The 26462-nt window shown below is 37.0% G+C and overlaps 1 protein-coding gene across 1 annotated transcript; it reads left to right on the top strand.

Annotated features, from left to right (window-relative positions):
* Nucleotides 1–331: 331 nt before the first annotated feature.
* Nucleotides 332–26069, top strand: LOC123873466. The gene is made up of 10 exons (XM_045918311.1): nucleotides 332–610; nucleotides 2082–2234; nucleotides 2774–2942; nucleotides 3468–3583; nucleotides 6109–6168; nucleotides 11750–12348; nucleotides 12800–13126; nucleotides 17334–17450; nucleotides 24895–25011; nucleotides 25894–26069. The coding sequence occupies exons 1-10, from the start codon at nucleotides 533–535 to the stop codon at nucleotides 26033–26035; spliced, it is 1878 nt and encodes a 625-aa protein (XP_045774267.1). The 5' UTR covers nucleotides 332–532; the 3' UTR covers nucleotides 26036–26069.
* Nucleotides 26070–26462: the final 393 nt, after the last annotated feature.

Genomic DNA, 26462 nt, shown 5'->3' with positions numbered 1-26462 from the left:
CGATCCGTTACCATAATATACCCTCCTTCATCGGGAATCGGGATGTATAAGTTATCTCTGTACCTCGTGAAAATCAGTTTAACAGATGGGTCATGAAAAGCTAGCAGACAGACAGACACACTTTCGCATTTATGACATTAGTAACTATGGATTTTCTACGTACAAGTAATAAGTCTTTATCAAAGTATCTACTTACCAAGTACCCACCTACATGGTATCTAGTACGTAGGTATATAAAACGTTATCAAATAAGATAATACATACTATAAAGATAATCTACGTTGGCGATATCTATGGAATTTAATAAATCACTCAGTTACTCACGTTGCCCCTTTATCGAACTACTTACCTACCCAATAATTATTTATTGTTTACAATAAACAATTAATACTTTATAATCAATTATTTATAATATTGTGCAATTTGAGAAAAGTTAATTTCACAATAATTACTAAGTATTTAGATACAATTTTAATTTTGTATTAAAATTAAAGTTTTGTAATTTGTAAAAGGCATAAACTAGTGATTCAAAATGTGTGTTCCGTTATCAAGATGTTGTTTTTGTATGAGCTTAGATGTCGGCTCGAAGGTTATTTCTATTATTAACTTGGTAAGTTAAATGAAATAGTATTAAGAACTAAACGTTGAGCTTGAAGACATTGAACTAATAATACTACATCTACCTCAGTGCTTGAAGAATACCTGAGAGTTCTCCATATTGTTCTCAAGCGCGTGTGAAGTCTGCTAATCCGCGCTGGGCTAGCACGGCGGACTATGGCCTAGAAACCCTTCTCATTTTGAGAGGAGACCCGTGTAGAGACACCCAGTAGGTTGTTGTTGATGGGTTGATCATGATGTAGAGAACGTATAATACGCGACAGGTCGTCATGGCAATCGGGGTGGGGACGCTCCGCACTCGCGCACAGCCTCCGCGCTAACCCGATGCGGGATAGCGTGAATGACGTGCGGGTGTGCGGGGCGTCCCCCCGCCTCATATCTTGATTGCCATCTCGACCTGTCGCGTACTATACATAAAATACTAACCTACATTCACTTTTCCTGGAAAATGTATTGTCATTATGACTCATGCCCTAACTAGGTAGGTGGCGCATGCACTTAGGTATCTTCACGCCCGCCATTATGATGTCGATCAAAATATGTGGATCATATTTTGTCATCCTATCATACCCTTAGTAATTAGTATTGTGGTCTGGGATAAATAATATTATGTAGGTATATATTAGGAGTATCTATTCAAGAAATTGATTGATTTGTGACGAAAATTGCGAATCCTTTTAATGATTACCTTACTATCGGTTATATCGGCTGGATCTGTTAAGTAGGTACTTAATTCTGTATCGTAATCGTCAATAGATAGACGTCCACACTCCACAGCTGGACGTGATCTTTTGTAGGGGCTTCATACACCACGGTGCGTTTTTGCGCCGACTGAATCCAGCGGCTCCTCGTTTCATGTTATATTTATTCTGTCCACCGAGTACGTGTATGGGGTCTTCCAACGCTGCTCTTTCGAAGGTGAAATCGCTATTCTAGTACCTTGGGGCCCCAACGTCTATCAGTTTTTCGAAATAAGAGCCTTTTCAATTACCACTTCAGCCTCACAACTTTCTGAATTACGTCGGTTACCTACTGTTCTCCTACGGATCCCCCCACTTTTGAGTTGATCACGTAGAAAAACTCTTCAGACACAGAGGGCGAGAAGACATCTCGAAGACACAAACTCTATCTAGTTTTTATTAGATAATTAGCTAGCTTTACGTTGTATTGTAATAGGTACTAGCTGACGCCCGCGACTTCGTCCACGTGGATTTTCCTAATCCCCTAGGAACTCCTCGATTTTCCTGGATAAAAAGTAGCCTTGTGTTAATCCAGGGTATAATCTATCTCCGTTCCGAATTTCAGCCAAATCCATTCAGTAGTTTTTCCGTGAAAGAGTAACAAATATTTACACTACACACATAAATGCACACAGACTTTCGCCCTTATAATATTAGTGTGATAATGTGATTTTAGAACATCTATGAATGATTTTTTTAAATGTTTTTATTTGTATTTTTCAGATGTCTTCAGTAATGATCGGCATGGTGTACGGCACGGCAGCCATGCTGCCGGCGCCGGTGGCTGAAAACCGGAAGATCGTATACGCCATCATAGCGAGCATCGCCATGTTCCAGCTGGTCATTGGCTGCCTCTTGATCTATGGCGTGTTCGGGGTACGGACCTACATCTGCATCGTATAAGCACAGAAAGACATTAAAAATTGATAACTAAGTATTAATTTTAAACTTCTTTCTGCTTCGCTGCTTGAGAACCAGGAGATCACATTATGTGTACATCATTACTACATGTTCCAAGTAGTTATTGGATGCTTTCTCCATCTTTTATTAATTTGATAGGTTTGTGCTTGAGTGTATTGACACCTGATGGTAAGTGATAATGCTGCCTAAGGTGGAGCGTTACTGCCTTGAAGATGCCTTTCTAAAGAAGGTACTTAAGTACTAAGGCACATTGTAATCCATCTTTCCGTCCAACCTTTCCATCGTCGTCTAATTCGACACTTGAACTTTTTAATGCATAAGCCATAAGAAATTAAAAACCTGTGGACTTCCATAGCTGGACATAGGCCATTCTTAATGTGAGCCCCCCCCCCCCCATGTTAACAACGACCATCGCCCCTGAGGTATGCTAGACCTGCCCAACGCCATTACAGCTTGGTAATTTTATTATTCTCATACTCTTTCTCACTTTTCAGAAGAAACCCTGGCTAATACTGCCTTGGCTGGTGTCAAGCTGGGTCTTCTGCTTGACGCTGCTTGCGCTGTCGGTCTTCGGCTTGATCCTCATAGCCCTCCAGCACGCGGCGGGGGAGGACATGGCTACCGAAGTCAGCACCATGGCTTCAGTCTACTGTGTTTATGGAGGTCAGTAGCTTTCTCTCCTTCTAGAAGAAACCCTGGGTAGTACTTCCATGGCTGGTGATGAGCTGGGTATTCTACTTGACGCTGCTGGCGCTACCCATCTTTGGCTCTATCCTCATAGCACTCAAGCTTGTGGGGAGGAGGAAACAGCTGCCGAAGTCAGCACCATGGCTTCAGTCTACTGTGTTTATGGAGGTCAGTAGCTTTCTCTTCTTCTAGAAGAAACCCTGGGTAATACTTCCGTGGCTGATGATGAGCTGGGTATTCTACTTGACGCTGCTGCCGCTACCCATCCTTGGCTCTATACTCATAGCACTCAAGCTTGTGGGGGGGGAGGGAACAGCTGCCGAAGTCAGCACCATGGCTTCAGTCTACTGTGTTGATGGAGGTCAGTAGCTTTCTCTTCTTCTAGAAGAAACCTCTGGCTGCGCTGGTTGGTGACGAGCTGGGTGTTCTGCTTGATGCTACTTGCACTGTCCGTCTTCGCCTCTATTCTTATTAATTTTATATTGTTTTCTTTATTTCCAGTGGTGTTGTACTACTTCGCGTCAGTGATAAAGAGCAGAAGAGACGAAATGCTTCGAGATTCCTCCACGGAGTCCTCCCAGAGGTTGATGAGAAGAGATATCTTCAAGTATCCAGTGTAGACACCGAATTTGACATTAAGTTTAAGTTGAAATGTATCATGAAATCGGTACAAATGTGAAGTGAATATGGTTTACGGTCAAATACTGAAATCAGAAGAAATCAATTGCCGGCTCCCTACTGAGTATGAGTCTCAGAATGAAGATGGTTTTGGTCATAGTCGACCACACTGACCGAGTGCGGCTAAACATCTTAAAGAACTTTATAGACAACTGCCGGCATGTTTTCTCGCGATATTTTCCTTCAACGTTGAAGCAAGATATTCAAAGGAAAACGCACATAACTCCGAAAAGTTCTCTAGTTTTAAGTTTAGTTGATAATTTGTAGGGATTGTATTTTTATGTTGTATTTTTTGTGATTTTGTTGAGCTGAATAAACTTTTATTTATTTAAAAGCTATGGTGCATGTTCGGGATTCAACCCTTAAATTAGTTAATTAAATTAGTCATTATAAGTATAGGTTGTTACTCACGGATTTACATAAGTCCCTGTGCTTCTTATATGAAAAAGGAACCCGGATGGGTTTGAAACTAATCGGGCTTACATCGACTAAATACGAAAGTATAGCCGTAACAATCTATGCTTATAATGGAAATCACTCACGATAGTTTAAACGTTAAATTATACATTAGTGAATAATTAAGTACTAAAATATACCTAAGAAGTAGGCTTAAGTACACAAAAATAAATAATTTATAAAACACTCTGTCTTTTTTGGTAAAAGCAGTGCAGGAATGCCACTGTTGCCTGTATTGGGTAGGTATAGAAGTACCACTTAGTACTGTACTGCATTCAGTAAGGTAGGTACCTACTTACTTGTTAAGTTAAACAACAAGAAAAGGAACTAAGTTACGTAAGGCGACACAATTCTTGTCCGTGAATCACCAAGTATTTTTTAATAACTACCAAGTGTGAAAGCTGCGAATTTCGAGATCCACCGAAAAAACCGACCAAGCGCGAGTCAGACTCGCGCACCGAGGGTTCCGTACCTATATGTCGTATTTTTTTGACATATCAAAATAAATAAAAATCTGTTTTAAAATCTACCTACAGGTTTAGCCCTTTCATATTATGATACCCCACTTGGTAGAGTAGGTAATCTTACCTTGAAAGTTGGAAATACTAATTATTTTATTTTTATTTTTGTGATTTAACCACAAATGCACGGTTTTTGGATTGTTCCTCTTATTTGTACAATAAGATCTACCTACTGCCTTTCATGATTCTAGGTCAACAGGAGTATTATATAGGTTTCTTGACATATACGACAGACAATAGTAGATATCCATAGAAGTGATCCTATAAGGGTACAATTTTTCCTTTTGAGGTACTGAACCCCAAAAACCGGTCAAGTGCGAGTCAAACTCGCACTTCAAAGGTTCCATATCTTTAGATATTATATTTTCGAATGCAAAACATAATGTCTTCGTTTCGTAATATAACAATGAGCAAAAGTTATTTAAATAAATTGTAATTAGCGTACACTTCCTAGCGTTGGCTAACAATAAATAAAACATATAATAATGTGTTTGTATGTATATGTATGATGAGTTATGTTACATAGGGGGAAATAATTAGGGTGTTCGCGGCAACAATGCGTTATGGCTGGAAAATTGCTCTCTAATAGTGATGTACGGTGAGTAAAACTAATTTCACGATGTTTTTCTAGAAAAAGATAAACTGACATAACAACTGTCTAGAAATTTGAAATTTTATTAAAGTGCGTCCTACGTAGGTACCTAATATTTTTATGACGTAGATCTCAAATCAATAAAGGATTTTCTGAATCTGCGACAGAAAACTTTATTCTGTTAGTGTAACCGAGACGGAGACTTTTAGAATTTTATAGTTTGTCTGGTCCGGTCTAGTGGAAGGCTTCGGCCGTGTCTAGTTACCATCCTACCGGCAACTTTATGTGCCCTATGTGCCCTACGCGCTACCAAGTGATTTAGCGTTTGCGGTGTAGAAACCAAAGGCGTACCTAATGGGTTTCATAAAAAACTGCCATACCCCTTCCAGGTTAGTCCGCTTCCATCTTAGACTGCTGCATCCCTTACTACCAGGAGACTTTGCAGTCAAGGGCTAACTTGTATTTGAATGAATAAAAAAAAGATTAAGGTAGAGGCTCTTATGATACGGACCTCCAAGTTTGGGAGTCAGGGCTATAAAAAGTTCCTATATTGTAACTGGTTGGCAAAAATAAAATATGTTTCATTAATTGTAATTTGGGTATGAGTAAAAACAACGATAGGTACCTCCATCAATTATAATTGACAAAATTATCGGGGTTAGGTTTGGACCTGATGCTGCATCCAAGATAGGTCTGCAAATTGCCCAAAGATCAGGGATATTATCCAACTCCTTGACTTCTTACAGCAGATTTGTAAATAATTGCGTTTGAAATTATTAAAGAAAAACATCGACATTTTAACATTATACCTGCCCTAAGATTTCCTCCTTAAAGACAATAGAGACCGGTGAATTCGGTGCAAACGTTTCGCAGGGAAAAGTCCAAGATATTATAAATGCACCACCATGACATCACCGCCTCTAGTCATTATGTGACGTGTTGGCGAGAGACCATGGTGAGTGGAATAAAACTTACATTTTTTGTTAGTTAGCCTATCTACTTTTGTTAGTGTTTACCTGTTTTACCTGTTTTTATTACTAAGCCTACACTTAAGAATTTAAAATAAAATTTGACTATTCAGTACAAAGACCCCGACTGCACACAATCCATACTAATATTATAAATGCGAAAGTGTGCCTGTCTGTCTTTCTGTCTGTCTGTCTGCTACGTTTTCACGGCCCAACCACTAAACCGATTTTAAAGTGGTACAGATTTGGGTACATCCCGGGGAAGGAAATAGGCTACTTTTTATCCCGGAAAATTGAAGAGTTCCTACGGGATTTAAAAAAACCGAAATCCAAGCGGGCGAATCCGCGGGCATCTTCTAGTTATAACTATTTTCGAACAAATCTAAAATAAAACTCATGTGTTTTCGAAAAACTTATTCAACCCTTCTATCGATATTATCTGCGCAGGAAAATGCTAAAAACCGGGGTTTGGTCAAATCTCGGCAGATGTTAAAATAACAACTGGATGACTGAAATCTGCAGGGATCCGACTTGGAAAACAGCTGAACAGATTTTCATCAAAAATAGCTCTAAGAACCATCTGAATTAAACAGGGTTCCTAGTTATTATAAAGAAAACCTCATTCATGGTCCATTCGCTTGGAAGCTTTGATGGCGCATACAGAAACGAAAATACACACGATAAACTCATAATTACACCTTTTTTGCGTCCGGGATTAAAAAAACGTTTCCACTTCTAGGTAGGTACCTAGCCTTATTAATTCTAGAACCTCGGTACATGCAGTTAGTAATAAAATATATAAAATTTACTCTATAGGTACCTACCATTAGCTTTTATGTCGAGGCCTTCACTTTTAGTACATATTCGATCATAATATTTGTCAGGATTTTTTATTCACGATTTTTCACAAGGCTGATTGCTGTAAAATCTTCTCTCGTCATGGTCCAAGATCCCAGGGCTGCCAGACGTTACTTTATTAAGTACCAAAATATGTCAGATAGAGGTATTCGTACCAACGCATATCTGATATCTTGTGCCCGCGACGGCCAATTTAGCGCCTGGCGGTTTTTACGTACCTCACCTGATACCTTTTTTTTTCTGACTGACATCTTTTTTAATGAAAATATTACAATAAAACTTAAAGCTAGCCTTATCTAATTACTATACAAATCATGCCCGCGTGGAATGGTGCCAAGAATACTGGCTGCATTTCCACGTTGGACAGCCAGGCTGATCCGTTGCGCAAAAAATGAGCCAGCCCTTCTGTCACCTGATACCTATAAATTGATGGTTGGCCTAAGCTAGCAGAGTACTTTAAAAGTACATACTTACCAGCTCTACTCGCACATTTTGCTACTCAGAAAGTAAGAAACGTCTGGGGGCCTAGGATCTTGCTCTATTACAAATCGATTCTTTGATCGCTCAGATATACCTAGTTGACAGCAAGGCGTAATTTTTATAGCCCGTCAACAAGCCAATAACGATAATAATACGCTATTGTACATGTAGAATACAATCATCCATAGTAATCCTCTAGTTACGAAATAAAGCAGTGAGTAAGCTATAACTATCATCGCATTCCTCAAGCTTTCTCCACCTGGCGGCGCGTTATGCAACCACTTGAAGATCATCATCATAATCATTAATATTATGCCGATATTCGATCGACGGGTCATTTCAGTTATGTCGGTGTATAATTTCGAATGATGATTATGGAGGCTTGGCTAGACCTTTCGTCTGGTAGAAACTAAAAAATGTAACCAGACACATAGTCCAGACAATGACTGATATGTTTTCTGAAACTTAAATAAATAAAATAAAAATCCTGATTCATTTGCTGACCACGTCCAGTTCAAACCCTTGTAGCTTAGAAAACTGAAATGCACCAAGGCTGTGCAAATAATGTAGAGTAAAGTAGAGTTTACACGAAGCCAGTAATGCTGGCGCCAGTCTGCAGACAAGCCAGCGTTGGCCTGGCCCTTGTTGTTTAGACGCGGCCAATCATTCACGGATTTTTTCTTCTGGTGTGCACACGTTTGGAAAAACAACAAAGAACACACACCGTACGGACGTTCGCCAGTGACTGGCGAGACTCGTCTACACGGGTCCGCAACGCTGGCGCGGGGGTCGAAGGGTATGCGGGCGGAGGTCACTGGCTAGAAAAATAGACGGTCGCTCTATTCTCGCCAGCGTTGGCAGCCAGCGCTGGCTTGGCTTGAAAAACTGTTTACACAAGGCCAATACCGAGCCAGCACTGGCTGCCAGTCTTATTGGCAGCCAGTGTTGGCTCCGTGTAAACTATGCTTTAGGAATAAGACCGGGTTATTCGAAATTCCTTGTAAAGTTACTTAAGTTTTACTTGTAAAGAGGAGTTATATTTTGACCAAACAACGCTGCCGGTGGTCGCTAGTTTTATTACATACGAGTTTCATAAATATAAATATACATTAATAAACATCAGCCATAACAAAGGTCTCGAGCCGCCAAATTCTGTTCATTGCTTTCATTATACTTAGTGAGATCATAATAATGAGGAGCTGGAAGAAAACGATGTAGGTAATTGCATGAAATTAAATTTTACACTATGATAAAAAAAACTGAATGAAAGCTTCCGAAACTTCATTTTTGATCGAAATCATAGATTTTGGACTAAAAGTTCAATACCACTTTTGGAGGTTTTGTTTGGTAATGAGCTTATTCAATGAGCCCAAAAACCAGCCGGATTAAGGAAAAAAACATATTTTGATAAGTATTTTACTGTAGAGCGCAAAAAAAATATTAAGGATAGTTTCATGATTAGGTAGTTTCAAGATTTTATTTCGCCTGCCAGTATAATAATAGAAATTTGTAAGTTGTAATGTAAACTTGTAACATGTCCAAAGATTAGCTCACAACATCAGACAAATATTATTTTTTAGCACCTCGGTTATTTAGATAACACCTCTTTAACCACTCAAAATCAAATACTATGTATACGTAGGTTTATTACTTACAATAAACGTAAAAGATAATAATTTAATATTATCTACCTACTTTTATCAATTTTAAAAAGCTCTTACATTTTAATTGCCATAATAAATCTATGATAAGTATACAAAGTATGATCACGATTTAACTTATGATACTTAATAGGTATATTGTATAACTATCTATATAATTCACTATAGTTAATAGAATCCTATTGGTTTTAATGGATAGATCAACGAATCTAAAAATCGTGACTAGGTTCAATAGGGTAGACCGTACATGACCATATATTGAGTATTTAACCTTTCAATAAAACAAATCATTTTTTTACTACTTATCAGGTGAGATTGGTTACTGTAGACTTTTTAACAACTTTTTATCCCATAAATACCTAATGCCTATAGCCTAGTTAAAGTTATATAAGAACGAAGTAGATTATAGGTACTATGTCTATACTATACCGACTTCCAACCGGAATTTCTTATTCAATATTTACATTATGAAATTGCTTGCACTCATCGACAAGTGAAAATAAATATAAGTGGATAGGCGTCAATGAATTTTGAAGATGACTTCTAGACACGGGCCATTCCGCATTCCAGACCTGAGACAGTGTTGTGAGAGGTTATCTAATCCAAAAGTCTAGCGATCTTGAGACCTCCGAAGTCTGAACATTTTTTTATTCAGATACAAGTTACCTCTTGGCTGCAATCTCACCTGGTGGTAAGTGATGATGCAGTCTAAGATGGAAAACGGTCTAATATGGAAGGGGTACGGAAGTTTTCGTTATACCCATACTCCTTTGGTTTCTACACGGCATCGTACTGGAATGCTAAATCGCTTGGCGGCACGGCTTTGCCGGTAGGGTAGTAACTAGACACGGCCGAAGCCTTCCACCAGACCAGACCAGAAATTTAGAAATGATAAAATTCCAAACTCCTGCCGGGAATCGAACCTGGGACCTCCCACTAATAAGGCCACAGCGCTTATCGCTAAGCCAGAGAGGTCGTCAAGTGGTAAGTGGTAACCCAGCCGCCAGCAGCAGCGGTCAGTGACTTACTGATTTGGGTGAAAGTGATCGCGGTGACGCAACGCGGCGGCCGGCGCGGCGCAGGCGCAGGCGACTCGTGTTTATTATTACGGCGCTTTTGGGTCAATAGGATCCTAGCGGCTAGCCACCTTCATTACTTGCGTTATGTCACTTTTGCAAAAGGGCTGTGTCTTATTAATTTTGCTTTTGGGTCAATAGTATTATTCTTCATTACTCTATAATAGTTCGTTACATTTTTTAATTGAAAAATAGCGATCAAACGACCACGCGGGTCACCTGATGTTAAGTGATTACCACCGCCCATGAACATTTGCAGTACCAGAGGAACCACCAATGCGTTGCCAGCCTTTCAGGAATATTATCTGATGGTCCGCCCGTTGAATAGCCCCATGTTGTAATCTAATGGGAACACCGTAGAAAGAAGTTTATTCGTGTTTTCATATGCGTGGAAAAAAGGATTGATTTTGGGCTGTGTCTTATTGCTTTTGGGTCATGGATCCTAGCAACCTTCTTGCAAAAGGGCTGTGGCTTTGTGATTACTTGTGCTTTAAGTCAATAGGACCCTAAGTCACTTTCACTACTCTGTAGTCTCTTATGTCATTCTTTTATTTTATTAATCACAGATTAATAAAAAACATGTTCCCTATCAAGATTTTAGACAGCAAGTACCTACCTACTGGAATCAATACATTCAAAATTAAATACATGTGCACAATAAGAAGATGTGATGCCACATATTATTGTGATGCCACGGTCACGATTAATGTCGGCTTGTCTCGGCTTGTCCTGACGTGGGAGTAGTTACCTACCCATTCGTACTGTAAGGTATTGTAACAGGCGACCTCTGGAACCTTCGACCTTTGACCCTTTTCACAACTTTCTCACAACTCTGCAATGTCTGATACACGATACAGGGCCTGTTATCGAACCTTTTATGGTGTTACTGTCGTTTTCATCAATGAACGTGTTTTTAATCCCCGACCCAAAAAGAGGAGTGTTATAAGTTTGACGTGTGTATGTGTGTATTTGTCTGTGGCATCGTAGCTCCTAAACTGATGAACCGATTATAATTTGGTTTTTTTTTGTTTGAAAGGTGGTTTGATCTAGAGTGTTCTTAGCTATAATCCAAGAAAATTGGTTCAACCGTTTGAAAGTTATCAGCTCTTTTCTAATTACTGTAACCTTCACTTGTCGGGGTGTTATAAATTTTTAATTTACACTTGTACATCTAATCAGTTCATTTACGATTGGAAAACTTACACTTTTTGACATAAGTAAAAAACGTAAAAGTAAAATATGAGAACACCTTCGTAACCAGTAAAGTATGCTTATTAGTGCCGAAACCTTGCTCAAAGTGATTTAAAATGACAGTGTAGTCTAGAAAAACTTTCACAAAAGATGTTAATAGCCTACCTAGCCACCACCAGCCAGAACCATTGTATTGCTATCCTTTTCATAATACTCCCTGCAGAAAAAGATAGCACTACACTTGTACCTGTCATTTAGTTTAATTAAGAGATTATGTAAACAGAGCTATTTTATCTTTTCAGATACTTATTTTATACATGGCCTGTTTGATCACTGGTGTTATGTGTTACGAAGTAAACCAAAATGACGAGTACGGAACCACTTTGAATGTCACTACTTTATATCCAGTTCAAGACTTCATTCATATAAATAAAAGTGATAATTCAGAAGCCAAGAGAAATATAGAAGATAAGATTATATCTACGAGTGGACAACAACCTAAAGATCAATTAAGGGAAAATAATTTAGCTAAAGAAAGTTCAAAAGAGTTTGACTCATTTCGCGATAGTAAAAATGATGCCAATGATACAAAAAATAAGCAAGATAATTTGGACAATGAAACAAATCTAAATAACAATGAACATAAACAAGAAAAACCTAAAATACCTAAATTAGACACTAACAATTGGAAAATTGATACGTTTTTTAATCCATCAAATATAAGTGAACCAGAGGGTAACAAAAATGAATCAGAAAATAAAATTCTACAAGCTGCTGGAAAAGAGTTTAAGCCAAGTCCTCAATTGGGACATTTTCATAGTGAAGATGCTTTTGTGGTGCCGACACAACCAACAATAGGATCATTTTCCCCAGTAAATAAAAATCCACCAACATTTTTCAGGTAAGTTTTAAATTAGTTACCTTAATATACCTAACAATTTAGAAATATTTGATATGGAAAAGTAACAGCTGGTAATGGTCTGCTCCTGTTGAAAAGATTTCTTACCAGAACAAGATAGTAGATAGACAGATATTTTAGAGCACCAAAGAAAAATGCATGAAATTACTTATGCAAAGGCGGTCTTATTGCTTACGGAGTAATCTCCACCAGCAACCTTTGAGGAGTGAATAAGAAGGTTCATAAAGTCGTACGGCGCAATGCACGTTTACGCCGCTTGAAACGTTTATTTTTTCTTGATATTTTTTTGAAATTCCAGGATTTATATCTGCGGATATTTTTAACCAACATGCGCATGATTATGTGAAATATGAATTTCAGTTCTTGAGTTCAAAAAATGTTTATTAAAGACATCTTCAATACATAAATCATTGAAATTCAAAATTATTTTCAGCTCTCCAGGCGACTTCTACAAATTAAACTACAAACCTCCCAGTTACCCGGACCCAATCGATACACCTTATAAATTCGAAAAAACAGTACCATCAAAACATGAGGAATGGAAATACAGCACCGGAGTAGAAGCCAAACCCACAGCTCAAGCTCCTATGAAGATCCCGGCAGGAGGACTTTACAAGCTTCCTGATCCATTTAAGGAAAAACCTAATTCATATGGTGATCCATTCAAGGAAAAACCTAGTTCAGATGGTGATGATGATAATTTTGGATTGGACTTTAAAGACGATGAAAAGGATGCTAAGGAGAATCCAATTAAAAAACGGTAAAGTATAGAAATAGAAACATTTTTTATTCAAATGAACTTTTACGGTGAATCGTCCAAATGAATCTACCACTGCATTATTATCCTTCTTAATTCGAAATCTTTTCCCGTTACGTTTACAGAAATATAGTCTCTGTAAACTATTATGGATTTACAATAAAAAGCAATGGTGAATAGGCAAAGGATTTGTAGGTCCAGTCCACTGTAGGAAATGAAACAAGTCACTTGTATATCTTACTCTTAAATGTCACGATGATACTATAGAGTATAAGGAATGTGCGACTAAAGATGGATGTTGTGTAATCTAGAAATTTTGAAACGATGACAGATTTTACAGCGTTTTTTAACCCTCGACCAAAAAAAGGGGCGTTATAAGTTTGACGTGTGTATCTGTGTATCTGTCTGTGGCATCGTAGCTCCTAAACTAATGAACCGATTTTAATTTAGTTTTTTTTGTTTGAAAAGTTGGTTGATCGAGAGTGTTCTTAGCTATAATCCAAGAAAATTGGTTCGGCCGTTTGAAAGTTATCAGCTCTTTTCTAGTTACTGTAACCTTCACTTGTCGGGGGTGTTATAAATTTTTAATTTACACTTGTCTATAAAAACTATCAAACGGATAGGTAAAGATATTATTGATCAATTTAAGATTATTTGGCGTCTGAAAAATCAGCTCTAAAAATTATGAGCTCAACTATACAAATTATTTCCTTCCTAATCAAGGATTAGCTTGACATATGAATAAAGGACGCCGCTGTCTCATAAAATTTTGAACTTATAAATCTGTATCCTAAATTACTTTCACTAAAAGTGATCCAATAAATATTCATGTTCGAATAAGAATGCAAATCATTTTATTAAGACTTCCTTCCTTATAAGTTCTTGTAGATTAGAATCTACCTCCAAGTACTATCCTATGACTTGAATTTAATATAACACAATAAAGAAAGTGTAAGAAGCAAAATTATAAGATCAAAAGTAATCTACATAAACAAAAGTGTTGCAAAACTATGTAAATGTCTTAACTTAATAATTTTAATCCTGGCTTATTTTTAAACTTTCATTTACTTATCTATTACATTATTACCATATTTTAAAAAAATGTTTACAAAAATACAATAATAGAAATAACATAAAATAAAATAACAGAAACAACGAATAATAAAACTTGGTAAAATGTATAGGTATGTACTCATCAGACATTATTTCAACATACATATTCTACCTACAATTTATTAACCTCCGGCCCAAAAAGAAGGGTGTTATATAAGTTTGACGTGTGTATCTGTGTATCTGTCTGTGGCATCGTAGCTCCTAAACTAATGAACCGATTTTAATTTAGTTTTTTTTGTTTGAAAGGTGGCTTGATCGAGAGTGTTCTTAGCTATACTTAATCCAAGAAAATCGGTTCAGCCGTTTGAAAGTTATCAGCTCTTTTCTAGTTACTGTAACCTTCACTTGTCGGGGGTGTTATAATTTTTTAATTTACACTTGTTGAATAAATAAATCAAATCAAATCAAAACAGCTGTCAGCTTCTGCCTAATTAGTGATTAGGCTGCTACAGTTAGACCCAACACCATCCCGAGATCGGGTCTTGTATAACAAATAGTAAGGCACTAGTCCGACCGCCGAAGCTAGTAATTTGCTAAAGTGAGTTGGAATAACTTTGCCGCTGGGACGGGTAGTGTAGTGCACAATTTTGGGGAGCAATCACCCTCACCGTGGGTCGCCGAGGCAATCATATTTTGATTCCTGGGCAAATTATACGAGTGTTTTGACGGCCGACAAAGCATCAAGTGGTGAGACAGGTCTATCCGAGAATGTCCGAAAAGTCAGTGATCAACACCTACCTAATTAATACCTACATAATTTTATTTTTCCCTTTTATTGACACATCAATCACATTGATAGATCAAATTGTCACAATGCATCGTTTGTTCGTTTCTTGAGCGAGAAAATAGTCGATAGCTAGTCTTTCCTCGTCGGCGGTGGGACCAATGCCTTACCTACAATAGATTACGCCGAATGGCCAATGACGGTATCAAATAAATTAGCTCCTCATTCGAAGCCGAGGAAAGCTCTCATCCATCGAGATGGCAGAGGCCATAATTATTCAGCAACGCACGCAAACTGTGTCCTTTCACCAATCGAGCAGAATTAATCATATGTTTTAAGTGATGACGAGGTTTTAAGTGCTCCAACGCTTTCTTGCTTTATGTAAGCTTGCATTGCAATTACGCGTACCTGATAAATTGTTCTATCATGAATTGCGACGTGTGACTACTCGTACGTTTCCTAAAACTGAATTCTAATGTGAAAGCCTTTTTACATGACAGCCCAAAAAAAACATGTAATGATTTCGGGGTTCATGTATGTATTGAGATTCTTTATTCCACCATTAACTTCTAAATGCCTGAAAGATTTGTATGTAATATTATGAGGTATCGTTAGAATTCTTATATCGTCCCTAGTAGTGTGGATAGCATAGTTAAAAAATCATCCAAGACATGCGGCTTTATTAAGCGACAATGTAGTACATTTAATAATATTAGCACTATGAAATTACTTTTCAACACAATGGTACGTAGTCAGCTCGAGTACGCGTCGTCAATATGGAACCCTATGTATAAAGTTCACGTCGCAAGAATCGAGAAAGTACAGCGAAATTTTACAAAATTTTTAGCCTACCGAGATCGCACCTGTCCTTATCGTTCTGGATATGAAGCTAGGCTTGAGCACTTCCACATGCTCTCTCTTAGTGATCGTCGCTGTGTTGCCGACATGTCTTTCTTGCATAAACTTGTAAATGGTATAGTAGATGCTCCCGACCTACTTCAAATTCTTTACTTCATTATTCCAAAGAAGTCTAAAAGAACACCTTCTAGGAAAACTTTTAGGATTAGCGTGTATAAAACTAACTTGGGTAGCAACTCTGCCTTAAATCGCTTAAGCCGTATCTACAATGAGCTTACCAGCGCTCAAGAGGAAGTCGACATTTTTCGGCAGGGTTTGATTACTTTTAAAAAACGTATTGCGGCGGCTGTCTCTGTTTTTGAGAAATTAATCGGCCAGTTATTAATTTTGTAGTTAATTCAATCACATTTAATTGTGTAGTTAATAATTATAAACTGATAACAAATATTTAGAAATAAGTAAATTCAGTCATTATTTTTAGGTAATATTTGTTAATATTATCTTGTTTTTATTTTATTATCCTTCGGAGCTATATAATTTTTCCAAATTTATTATATACTAATATTATGCGATCGGTCATGTTTTTTGTTACCTGCATGAGTTGTGTGTGCCCGTAAGTGGTGTGTCACACTGAATAAGACTATTATACTATTGTATTTTTAAGTGTTTTGTGAACATGCTGTGGGCGTACCTTATAATAATAAATAAATAAATAAATAAATAAATAGTGACACTGGCAAAAAAATTCAATATACCGACTGTATGGTGCCATTTTCCAATGCGAACATTTTTGCTATTCATTTCGTTTTTTGGAAGGGCAGTCGTGTTTTTATTACAATTTACTTTGGCATTTTCATTTGCTTCGTGGATAAATTATATTGAACTAAACGCGAGAACAGTTTCGATTTGTTTCGATTTCTAATCTTTCTCTGTTTAGTAATCATCATCATCAAAAGCATGTTACCGTTTTACACAAACGACTAGGCATATCTTAGCTTACATTCTTGAGACGTAGGTATCTCTACTTATTACCAGGCTTTCTTTGCCCTTTGTTTTTGCGCTTGGCCGCAATTCCGATTCCGATTAGAAATGATCATACTTAGGTACCTATGTTTTTTTTTTCAGATTGTATCAGGTGAGGATTTCACCATTACAGTACCTAGATAAGTGCTATATTCTGTGACAAACTGTTCTGTATATCCTCTTTTCCCTGTAGTGAACGATCAGCCCTCTGATTGTGTAAGACAAATGCATCGCTATCGTAATCGCAACAAATTCTGCCGTTGATTGGTTGATTCGCTGTTTTCAATTGTTTACAGCCAATCAAACGGACGTAGGTAGAATTTGCTACCGATCGGGATAGCGATTAATCATCAGATCTTGGATTACGTTACCGTTGTCAATTTATTGTGATCGCCACTATTAAACTAATGTTTACTTAGTCTCTAAATTCTGTGCACGCCACTGCTCACTAGGCTGACCCACCCAGTTCGCGTAATATCTAATCTTTTTCAGTGGAAATCCCTGGAAAAGCTTCCTGCACCTGGTCACGGCATTGATTCCTGTGGGCATCATCCTGTCGGCGCTGACTCCCAACATCATCACCCTGGAAACTGTGGACAACAATCACCAGTAAGCCTTCATAACCAACTTCTTCTCCTTTATTAGCCCTTATTTATCCATTGTTAGAGATAGGCCATCTCACGTGCATACCATTCATAAGCATACCTTTCATTACTGCAAGATTTTATTCATCATCATCATCAACAACAACTGTTAGACGTCCGCTAAGCATAGGTAAGGCCTCCCACATGCCATTGATTTTATTAGTTCATTTATAAATTATGAATGTAGCAATAGATGGCGCTATGCAGTTTTAGCTCGCACCATAATGTTACATACAAAGCTTTTATTTAATAACAAGTTAGAAATTGATTGCGATCTTACGTGGTATTAAGTGATAATGCAGTCAAATGAAACCGGACTTAGTTGAAAAAGGCGTGTCAGTTTTAATAATGTGAAATTGTCTATGTGTTATGGGCAATGTGAAATATGGTCTATCTCTACCATACACGCATTGTGCGTTACAACCACACGTTGCACTTTTTCCTTAAAACCACGTACTTAATTCGTCTTTAATGAATAGACGGATATATTCAAACATGACTAGCTCGAGCACGCAACCCGCGTCACGCTGTTACGCAATGCGCAGCCGGTCGGAATGATAACTAATTGATATTATTAATGGCCCAGTGCAACGTATCCATCAAACTGGTATAATGGGAGAATGTAGGATTTTTATATCGATGTCAACGATCTCTGTTTTTAGGGTTTCGTAGGCAGACGACATCAAACGACTCGCAGGGAGCCTTTGGATTCAGGCAGATACGTACTCGTATACTAGCAGTTAACATCTATCGGTTGATGATGGTGGCTGGGGCTACTAGGCTTCGCTATGCTGGTATTTCTGAAAATCTTATTGTATGATCTACGTCAAAGAGAAATCACACACGACAAATCCCAAGTGTCTAGCCTGGTTGACCCAGCAATTTCAGACAGTTTACATGTACTGTATACTGTACTCCTTTCACATAAATATTTCAGCACTTTTACTATTATTTTATTTTCGCATGTTTGATATTTTGAAAGGCTCTTATTACGGTGATTCTCAGATTTGGCGCAAATCGCATGTCAGGTCAAATAAAAAAATAATGAATGAAGTTACAGATGAGAATTGTATTACAAAAGAACTCTTGTATATTCAGCTACGGGTGCCCCAAAATTCAAAATTGTAACTACAAAGGTTACTTCAGAAATAATATTTTTGATATTAAAAACTCACCTCCTTCTGCGGGTAAAACAGGAGTCTCAGGAAAAATCGCTATGATTTTCAAAGAAGACGATTTTAAACGAGCTCGAGTTTTTCACATATTATTATATACATCCTGAGAAGCAATTAAAATGCATTTTTACACGTACGAATCATTTAAATACGTCATAAAAAAATAACAAATGTTTGGCACAGAAAAAAAGTCATTACCTGCAACTGAGATGGCACCTCCAAAATATCCTTCTAGTATACATATTGCCTTCCGTTCTCTCCTGCCCCGTACTAAGCCATAATCAGTCTATCTAGGCATGTTGCGGAAAGTGGCCGTGCACTTGTAGAAAAAAAAATATTTACGCTTTTGGTGCCAAAACTGGTGTTTGGCACGACTTTTCACTCTTTACCTTCAACATCATTTTAGGACAAATAATTAGTTTTTCTTAATAATTTTATTTTCTTTCATGTACTAATAACAACATAAGTTTGTAGTTTGATGTTCATATATATTGCATTTTAAAATACGACGTTAGAAAATTAAAACTGCCAAAACCTCCCTACCGTTACTATCATTACCGTAATTTACCTTCCGTTTTAAAATTGAAGGTAATGATGTTGAATTGAAGGAGGTGATGATTTTTTCAGGAAATATTGTTATACCAAAATTGTGTAATTTTCTTCATATCCTTTGACATTAAATCACGTGACAAAATATTAATCTTCAGTAATTCTTTAACTAATCAGTTGAATTAGTAGCCCATATTGTTCCAAGAAATTTAGAAATAACTATTCAAAATTATTGCACCTCGTGGTATTTCAATATTAAAAATAACCATCATATATCGATTTTAGAAACTACCATAGTGAAAAGAAATAGTCAAAAACGCGCGAAAAAAATTTAGCGCAGGCTAAAAACACAAAAAACGAAGAACTAAAGAAAGATCTAGAAAAATATGCGAAACGTAAAGAAGAATGATGGAGTCCTATCATTCCTTCTTGGATATTAGGGCTGCAGCAGTTATTTTCTATGTCTCCCTACCTTTGGTTGCTGCTTTGACATAGTTCCACGAGAATTCCACTAGACCAACCAACTCCTAGGAGTTGGTTGGTTGGTCGACCAGGTCTTATTTGACCACCAGGTTGTCAGGCAGACAGGTTTCAATAAACGCCGCTTGAGCAGCGTTTTCTTCCTCTCTTCGCAAAATATGCCCGGCCAATCGCAATCGCATTCAAAGCTATTTCTTTGAGTTGCTGGCATTTGTACCACAAGTCCTCATTTCTGATCGTGTTAGGCCAGAAAATGCGGGAAATAACACTGAAACACTTATTGTGGAAAACCTGAATTCTGTGGATTAGCGATATAGTTATTTCCACGTTTCACACCTGTATAAGAAGACTGAATTTACAAACGATTCAAACAGAGAGAGCTTTAGCTTTTATAATCCAGTTATCCTCCTCTAGAGGAGGCCCATTGAAGCAGACCTCTAGACCAACCAACTCCTAGGAGTTGGTTGGTCTAGAGGTCTAATAAGACCTGATCGACCAACCAACTCCTAGGAGTTGGTTGGTCGATCAGGTCTTATTTGACCGCCAGGCTGTCAGGCAGACAGGTTTCAATAAACGCTGCTTGAGCAGCGTTTTCTTCCTCTCTTCGCAAAATATGCCCGGCCAATCGCGATCGCATTCAAAGCTATTTCTTTGAGTTGCTGGCATTTGTACCACAAGTCCTCATTTCTGATCGTGTTAGCCTAGAAAATGCGGGGAATAACACTGAAACACTTATTGTGGAAAACCTGAATTCTGTGGATTAGCGATATAGTTATTTCCACGTTTCACACCTGTATAAGAAGACTGAATTTACAAACGATTCAAACAGAGAGAGCTTTAGCTTTTATAATCCAGTTATCGACATCAGCCTCGGCACCGCCGCTAGGAGAAATGATGCTACTGAGGTTACAGAACTCCTCCACTCGGTTAATTGGTTTGTATTCTAAATAAAACGGTTCTGAAGCAGTAGAACTTATCCTCATCTCCACTGTTTTCTTTGTGGTAATCGGCAGACTACCCTGGACCCTTTCAAGTAAAGATTTTTATATAAACCTGTGAGGATGTTACTGCTATTGTCACAATTAAAATATCATAAGCCTACGTTGTCGTATTAGTTTACAAATTGCGGAAAAACCAAATTAAATTTGAATTTCGCGGGCAGACCTGTCTCATGCCCCTTAATGTATTCAAGTCGATCTGATATGAGAACCAGGTCATCCACATAGTCAAGGTCTTCAAGTTGCCTACTGCTCCATGATATCCCTCTCGGACTATTGGTGACACGACGCATAACTTCGTCGATAAGCAAGATAAATAACAGTGGTGAGGAAGACATCCTTGCTTAACTCTACGGATTATTTTTGACTCCAAGACAACAAAGAGTACAGCGAAAAAAGTTACTTGAAAATTAAAAAAAAACATATAGAAAAAATAAAAAGAAGTAAGCCGATTGAGAAATACTGTTTAAGATAACAAGGGATTTAGAAGAAAATCATCCACAGGAAAAAGAATGTGCTCCTTGTGAACTTACTACTCCTATAGTAATAAAAGATGTTATGTATTCGTCAAAACCTCAATAATTGACGTCAAGGGCTAGCTTTGTATAATATAAATTGTCGATGGTGTATGTCAATAATTATATTAGGCCTTTGTTTCGACGGTTTGACGTGTCTTCGAATAAAATGGCGTATCGAAATGACCATGGTTATTTACTTCTTGTATATTTCAGTGGCGACGAGGATGGGATTATATAAAGAACCCTTTCGTGCAAACGAGTTCAACATCCTGCAAACGACGAATAAGTACCACTTGTTGCACACGGTCAAAGACTTTCTCATAATCAATGAAGGAAATTCATACATCAGTTTGCATGTCTCTATATTTTTGGACTAGTACGTTTATAGCAAATAATGTTTCTCATGTTCCAACACCAAATCTAAATCCAAACTGACTCTCATTGAAGTAGTTGTCACATTTATTTCTAATCCCTTAAGAGCTGATAAGTAGAAACATCTTTGGAACATGACTCATGAGGCTGATAGTGCGGTATTCATTGCATTTCTTAACATTCCCAAGATGTTGCAATGATTCCTTGACATGTGTCTGCGAACATATTGTTTTGTATAACTATATAGTTTTACAAATTCTTTTTGACTTCAGGGTGCCAAAATTGGTTTAACTTTATCATCAACTAAACTGTTTATATACGACACTCTTCGCAGGTCTGCCATTTCTATGCAAATTAAAATAATCATGTTTTCGCTCATACTGTTCTATCACCAAACATTTGTTTTCGTGATAATATGCTCTCGCAGCACGATTATTTTATACATTTCAAGTAAAATTTATAGGTGATGATATGTCTGGAATAATATTTTTGTTAAAATTTGCAATATTCCCGTTATTAATTCTGTTTACTTGATTAATGAGATGAAGAAATACGTTCTTTTTTGAAAATGAAATATTGCTTCATTACCATCGCATAAACATCAACGCCTTCTCTACCAAAATCATTACCAGCACACTAGAACTCATTACCTTCAGTAACTGAAAACTTCAAATGCATATATCTCTGAAATTCATGGGTGCAATTTGATATAACTCGGTCATTCTTTTTGATTTCACCTATATTTTAGTTTAGTTCAGCAATTTTCACAATTTAAAAAATTCTCTTATTTTCTCCGATTTGCGCCAAATCAGAGAAGTACCCATTAATCTAATTCTCCATCACAAAAAGAAGTTTAAATGACCGAGTGTATATAATCTGTCCCAATTACCCACGAGTGAAACCAAAACTAGTGGTTATTCAATTTCGTAAGTAATTAATCTGAGAAGAGAGTGTGGCGATTTCGAGACAAAAAAGCGAACTCATTCCCTTCTTCAAAAAACTATCTGTTTTATTTGTTTTAATACTTACTCATCATTAGAATTTTACTTTGACTAGAAACTACCTACCAGAAACATTTTTTTTTATTGTATGTACGCGCGAATCACGAATACCGTGATTTTCTAGATTAGTCTTAAATCCAGATTCCAGACGTAGATTTCTCACTTACTTATATTATTCAATCCACAATTTTTAATTAGCCTTTGCTAATAAGTAGGATTAATTTAAAAAGAAAACCCTTTGATTTAATGTGCTTTATTTTCAAGAGTAGATAATTATTATTGCACTAAATCCAATTTCATCGATTGTATCGTGCTTTTGGAATCCGCGTACGTCTATAAATTACTTACTTATTCACTTACCTGCTACACAAAAATCGCACTTCCTTTTACTTGTAAAAAATTACAAGTGTAAATAAAAAATTTATAACACCCGTGACAAGTGAAGTTTACAATAATAGAAAAGAGCTGATAACTTTCAAACGGCTCAACCGATTTTCTTGGATTATAGCTAAGAATACTCTCGATTAACCCACCTTTCAAACAAAAAAAACTAAATTAAAATCGGTTCATTAGTTTAGGAGATACGAAGCCACAGACAGATACACACGTCAAACTTATAACACTCCTCTTTTTGGCTCGGGGGTTAAAAATACCTGCTATAGGATACTTAAAAATAATTTAGACGGAAGTTACTTTGAAATAAAATTGACTAACTTTCATTTAGTTTCGTACTTACTTAAAAGTTTCCTTACTCATCCTGAGGCTAGTTTTTAAGAATTCATCTGACACTGTAACTTCTTATATTTTTGTTATTACCATGCTATTTCAAGTATTTACCTATTACCCAACTGGTTGTGAATATTCAGAACCCGGTTTATAAAGTTAAATGTGCTTATTCGAGTTACAAGCAGGTTATGTAGAGAGCACGAGGCGGAAGGACACGCATCCGTGAGTTACACAAGTGTGAAAGCCATATTAAATGGTTTAGAGCCCTTCCACACTGCTGATGCAACCGCGCGGTCAAACCTTCAAAATCAGTCTCATTCAATTTAGTTTTCAGAATCGAATTACAACAAAAACTGGTGAGAGATATTCTGATATAGAAAAATCTATTTCTTGAAACTTCGCCATGCACTGTATTAAATACTAAACAGGTCACTTGCCCCGGCTTTGATTGCCTGGAATTGCTAAAAATACTTTCTTCCTGACTAAGAGTCGATTTTATTTAAAAAACCTACATGCAAAATCTTAATTTAAAGTATGCTCCTGAAGAGGTCTAATATTTATTATGTTTAAAATCGAAGATCGCTCCAGCGATGCGCGAAATTGCATCATTACATTTTAACATCGTTAAATTTTTGAAAAGAGCAACCACCTAGTTTCTTTCTAGTTCTTTCTGGTAAGGATAGTCTGGGAAGGATATTCCGAAACAGTGGTAGCTTCAAAGCCACTTGTAAAAGTTTAGTTGAACAAAATAAGTATCTTTCTACTCTATAATACAAGCATCGTAAAACATGGTTTTGCATTGTAAAACATTGTAGAAAACTATTGTGAAAGCGCTCAATATCGTATGAGCACGCGACAAATAAAATGTTTTCTCCGTTTGTTGTTCTTGTATCGGTCAAAGAGATACTGGTTTTGAGTTTGTGACTTGTCTTCTTTGTTTACGATCAACTTGATGAATGGATTATTCATGTATACTATACTTATGCTTATTTTTATTATTATTTATTTATCTCTCATTTATTTATTATCTCATTATTACCATATTTAAAGAAGTGTTTACAAAAATAAAATGACAGAAATAACAAAAAATAAAATAACAGAAACAGCAGAAAAATAAAATAACAGAAACAACAGAAAACTGAAGTAACGGAAAAAACATTGATTAAACATAACATTAACTAATTTTAATATTAATTAATCAATTTTATATCTTAGTGGACGTATTCGCCGTAATAGCTATGTAATGTAATTTTTGTTTTGTTTTGTTTTGTTGTCACAAGTTGAAACTCTAGTGCACTACTTACATATTGTAGAATTGAGTTTGTTAAATTTAATAAAGTTTATTCTATGTGTGACAGTTCGTTTTTCTTTATTACCAGTCTATGTCCGACTATCCGAATCGACCCCGGTCCCAATTAATTCGGATAATCGGCGTTCTACTGTATCTACATGCCAAACAGATCAATCTGTCCATTAGCACAGTTTGGGCTGTGCGAAAGCTGTGCGTTGATAGATCAGTCAGTCAGTCTGCTTTTCCTTTTTAGTATGTATTTAGATAGTTGTACCTAACTCCAGTTACCAAATTTCCAGTTACCCAAACCGATTTTCCCGGCGGTCAGGCGACGTGGCTGCTCTACCTGCAATAAGCGAGAACTGCAAGCGAAGGCTACTGTGTGAACTGCATTCCGATTCCAACTATAACATACAGTAAGTAAATTGAACACTTTCATTTTTTTGATTAAAAGAGCAACCGCCGAGTTTCTTGCCGGTTCTTCTCGACGGTGGGAACGACATTCCAAACTAGTGGTAAATTATTTTGACGATTCAAAAACACTTTTTAAAATAAATCTAAAAACACGTTTCTTTAAATTAAAAATAAAAACACATTTGAAATAGTGCCATATAACCGCCATATTCTTTTTTAACCGACTTCCAAAAAAGGAGGAGGTTTTCAATTCGTCGGGATCTTTTTTTTTTTATGTATGTTCCCCGATTACTCAAAGACCCCTGGACCGATTTGGAAAATTTTTTTTTTTCGAAAGATTTATTAGTCAGTCAGTCAGAAGTTATGTTGGAATAAAAAAACTCACGTACGTATAACGGTAACTAAGATTTTTGAGATTCGAAAAGAGCAACTTCCGAGTTTCATGCCGCCTCTATTCAGTGGAACTGATTTCCGAACCAGTGGTAGAGTCACAGACGTAGCATAAGAGACTAGTCTTGTCCTTACATCGATGCTTGTCCTACATAAAAAAAATTGATTTAGATTTTTTGAGTTTCTCATTTTTTAACCCCCGACCCAAAAAGAGGGGTGTTATAAATTTGACGTGTTTATCTGTGTATCTGTCTGTCGTATCGTAGCTCCTAAACAAATGAACCGATTTTAATTTAGTTTGTTTAGATTGTTTAATTTAGATTGTTCTTAGCTATAATCCTAGAAAATCGGTTCAGCCGTTTGAAAGTTATCAGCTCTTTTGTAATTACTGTAACCCTCACTTGTCGGAGGTGTTATAATTTTTTAATTTACACTAAACTTGTCTACCAAAGAACTTTAATACAGCTTAAATATATTATTTTTGTTTGCTACAGATCACGCCGAAGACCAAAGCACTGCTACAAAATCCAGTGCCATGACCCTCAAGCGCTGAGCAAGGTCCTGCATTGGTTGCTGCTGTACAGCCGACCCGGGGGCTCTCACCATGATGAGCACGATAGAAGTTATATCACTTGATAAGCCCTAGTAATAAACCTCAATTATTATTGTTTGTTGTTGTTTCATTTGTATAATGAGCATGGTGCACATTCGCCCAACGCTCTCGGCAAAAATAATTATAATTAGTAAACTATGTATGGTTAACAGACAAAAAAGCTATGATAACCTAGTGGCTAAGAGGTCAGCATCCTATTCGGAGATCTGGGGACATCTAAATTTTTGAAGTACGTTTTAAGCAATTGAATAAGTATCACTTTCTTTAAACAGTGAAGAAAAACATTGTGATTAAACCTGCAAGGCTGTGTGTCAAAGGCATGTGAAGTATGCCAATCCACACTTGGCTGGTAAACTATTGCCAAAACCCTTCTCACTCTGACAGGAGACCCACGCTTTGTGGTTAGGCGGTGATCATGATGATGATTATACACATTCGCCTAAAGCACGT

This window comes from Maniola jurtina, chromosome 16, assembly GCF_905333055.1.
Source record: "Maniola jurtina chromosome 16, ilManJurt1.1, whole genome shotgun sequence".
NCBI classification, from domain to species: domain Eukaryota; kingdom Metazoa; phylum Arthropoda; class Insecta; order Lepidoptera; family Nymphalidae; genus Maniola; species Maniola jurtina.
The sequence above is the reverse complement of the archived record's forward strand: the minus strand, read 5'-3'. Positions and strand labels throughout refer to the sequence as shown.

Excerpts from the sequence above, each read along its gene's own strand:
- LOC123873466 (XM_045918311.1), top strand. The coding sequence starts at position 533 with ATGTGTGTTCCGTTATCAAGATGTTGTTTTTGTATGAGCTTAGATGTC. Across the intron at positions 12,349-12,799 it reads AATCCACCAACATTTTTCAG|CTCTCCAGGCGACTTCTACA; the intron begins GTAAGTTTTAAA and ends AATTATTTTCAG. Across the intron at positions 25,012-25,893 it reads GATTCCAACTATAACATACA|ATCACGCCGAAGACCAAAGC; the intron begins GTAAGTAAATTG and ends TGTTTGCTACAG.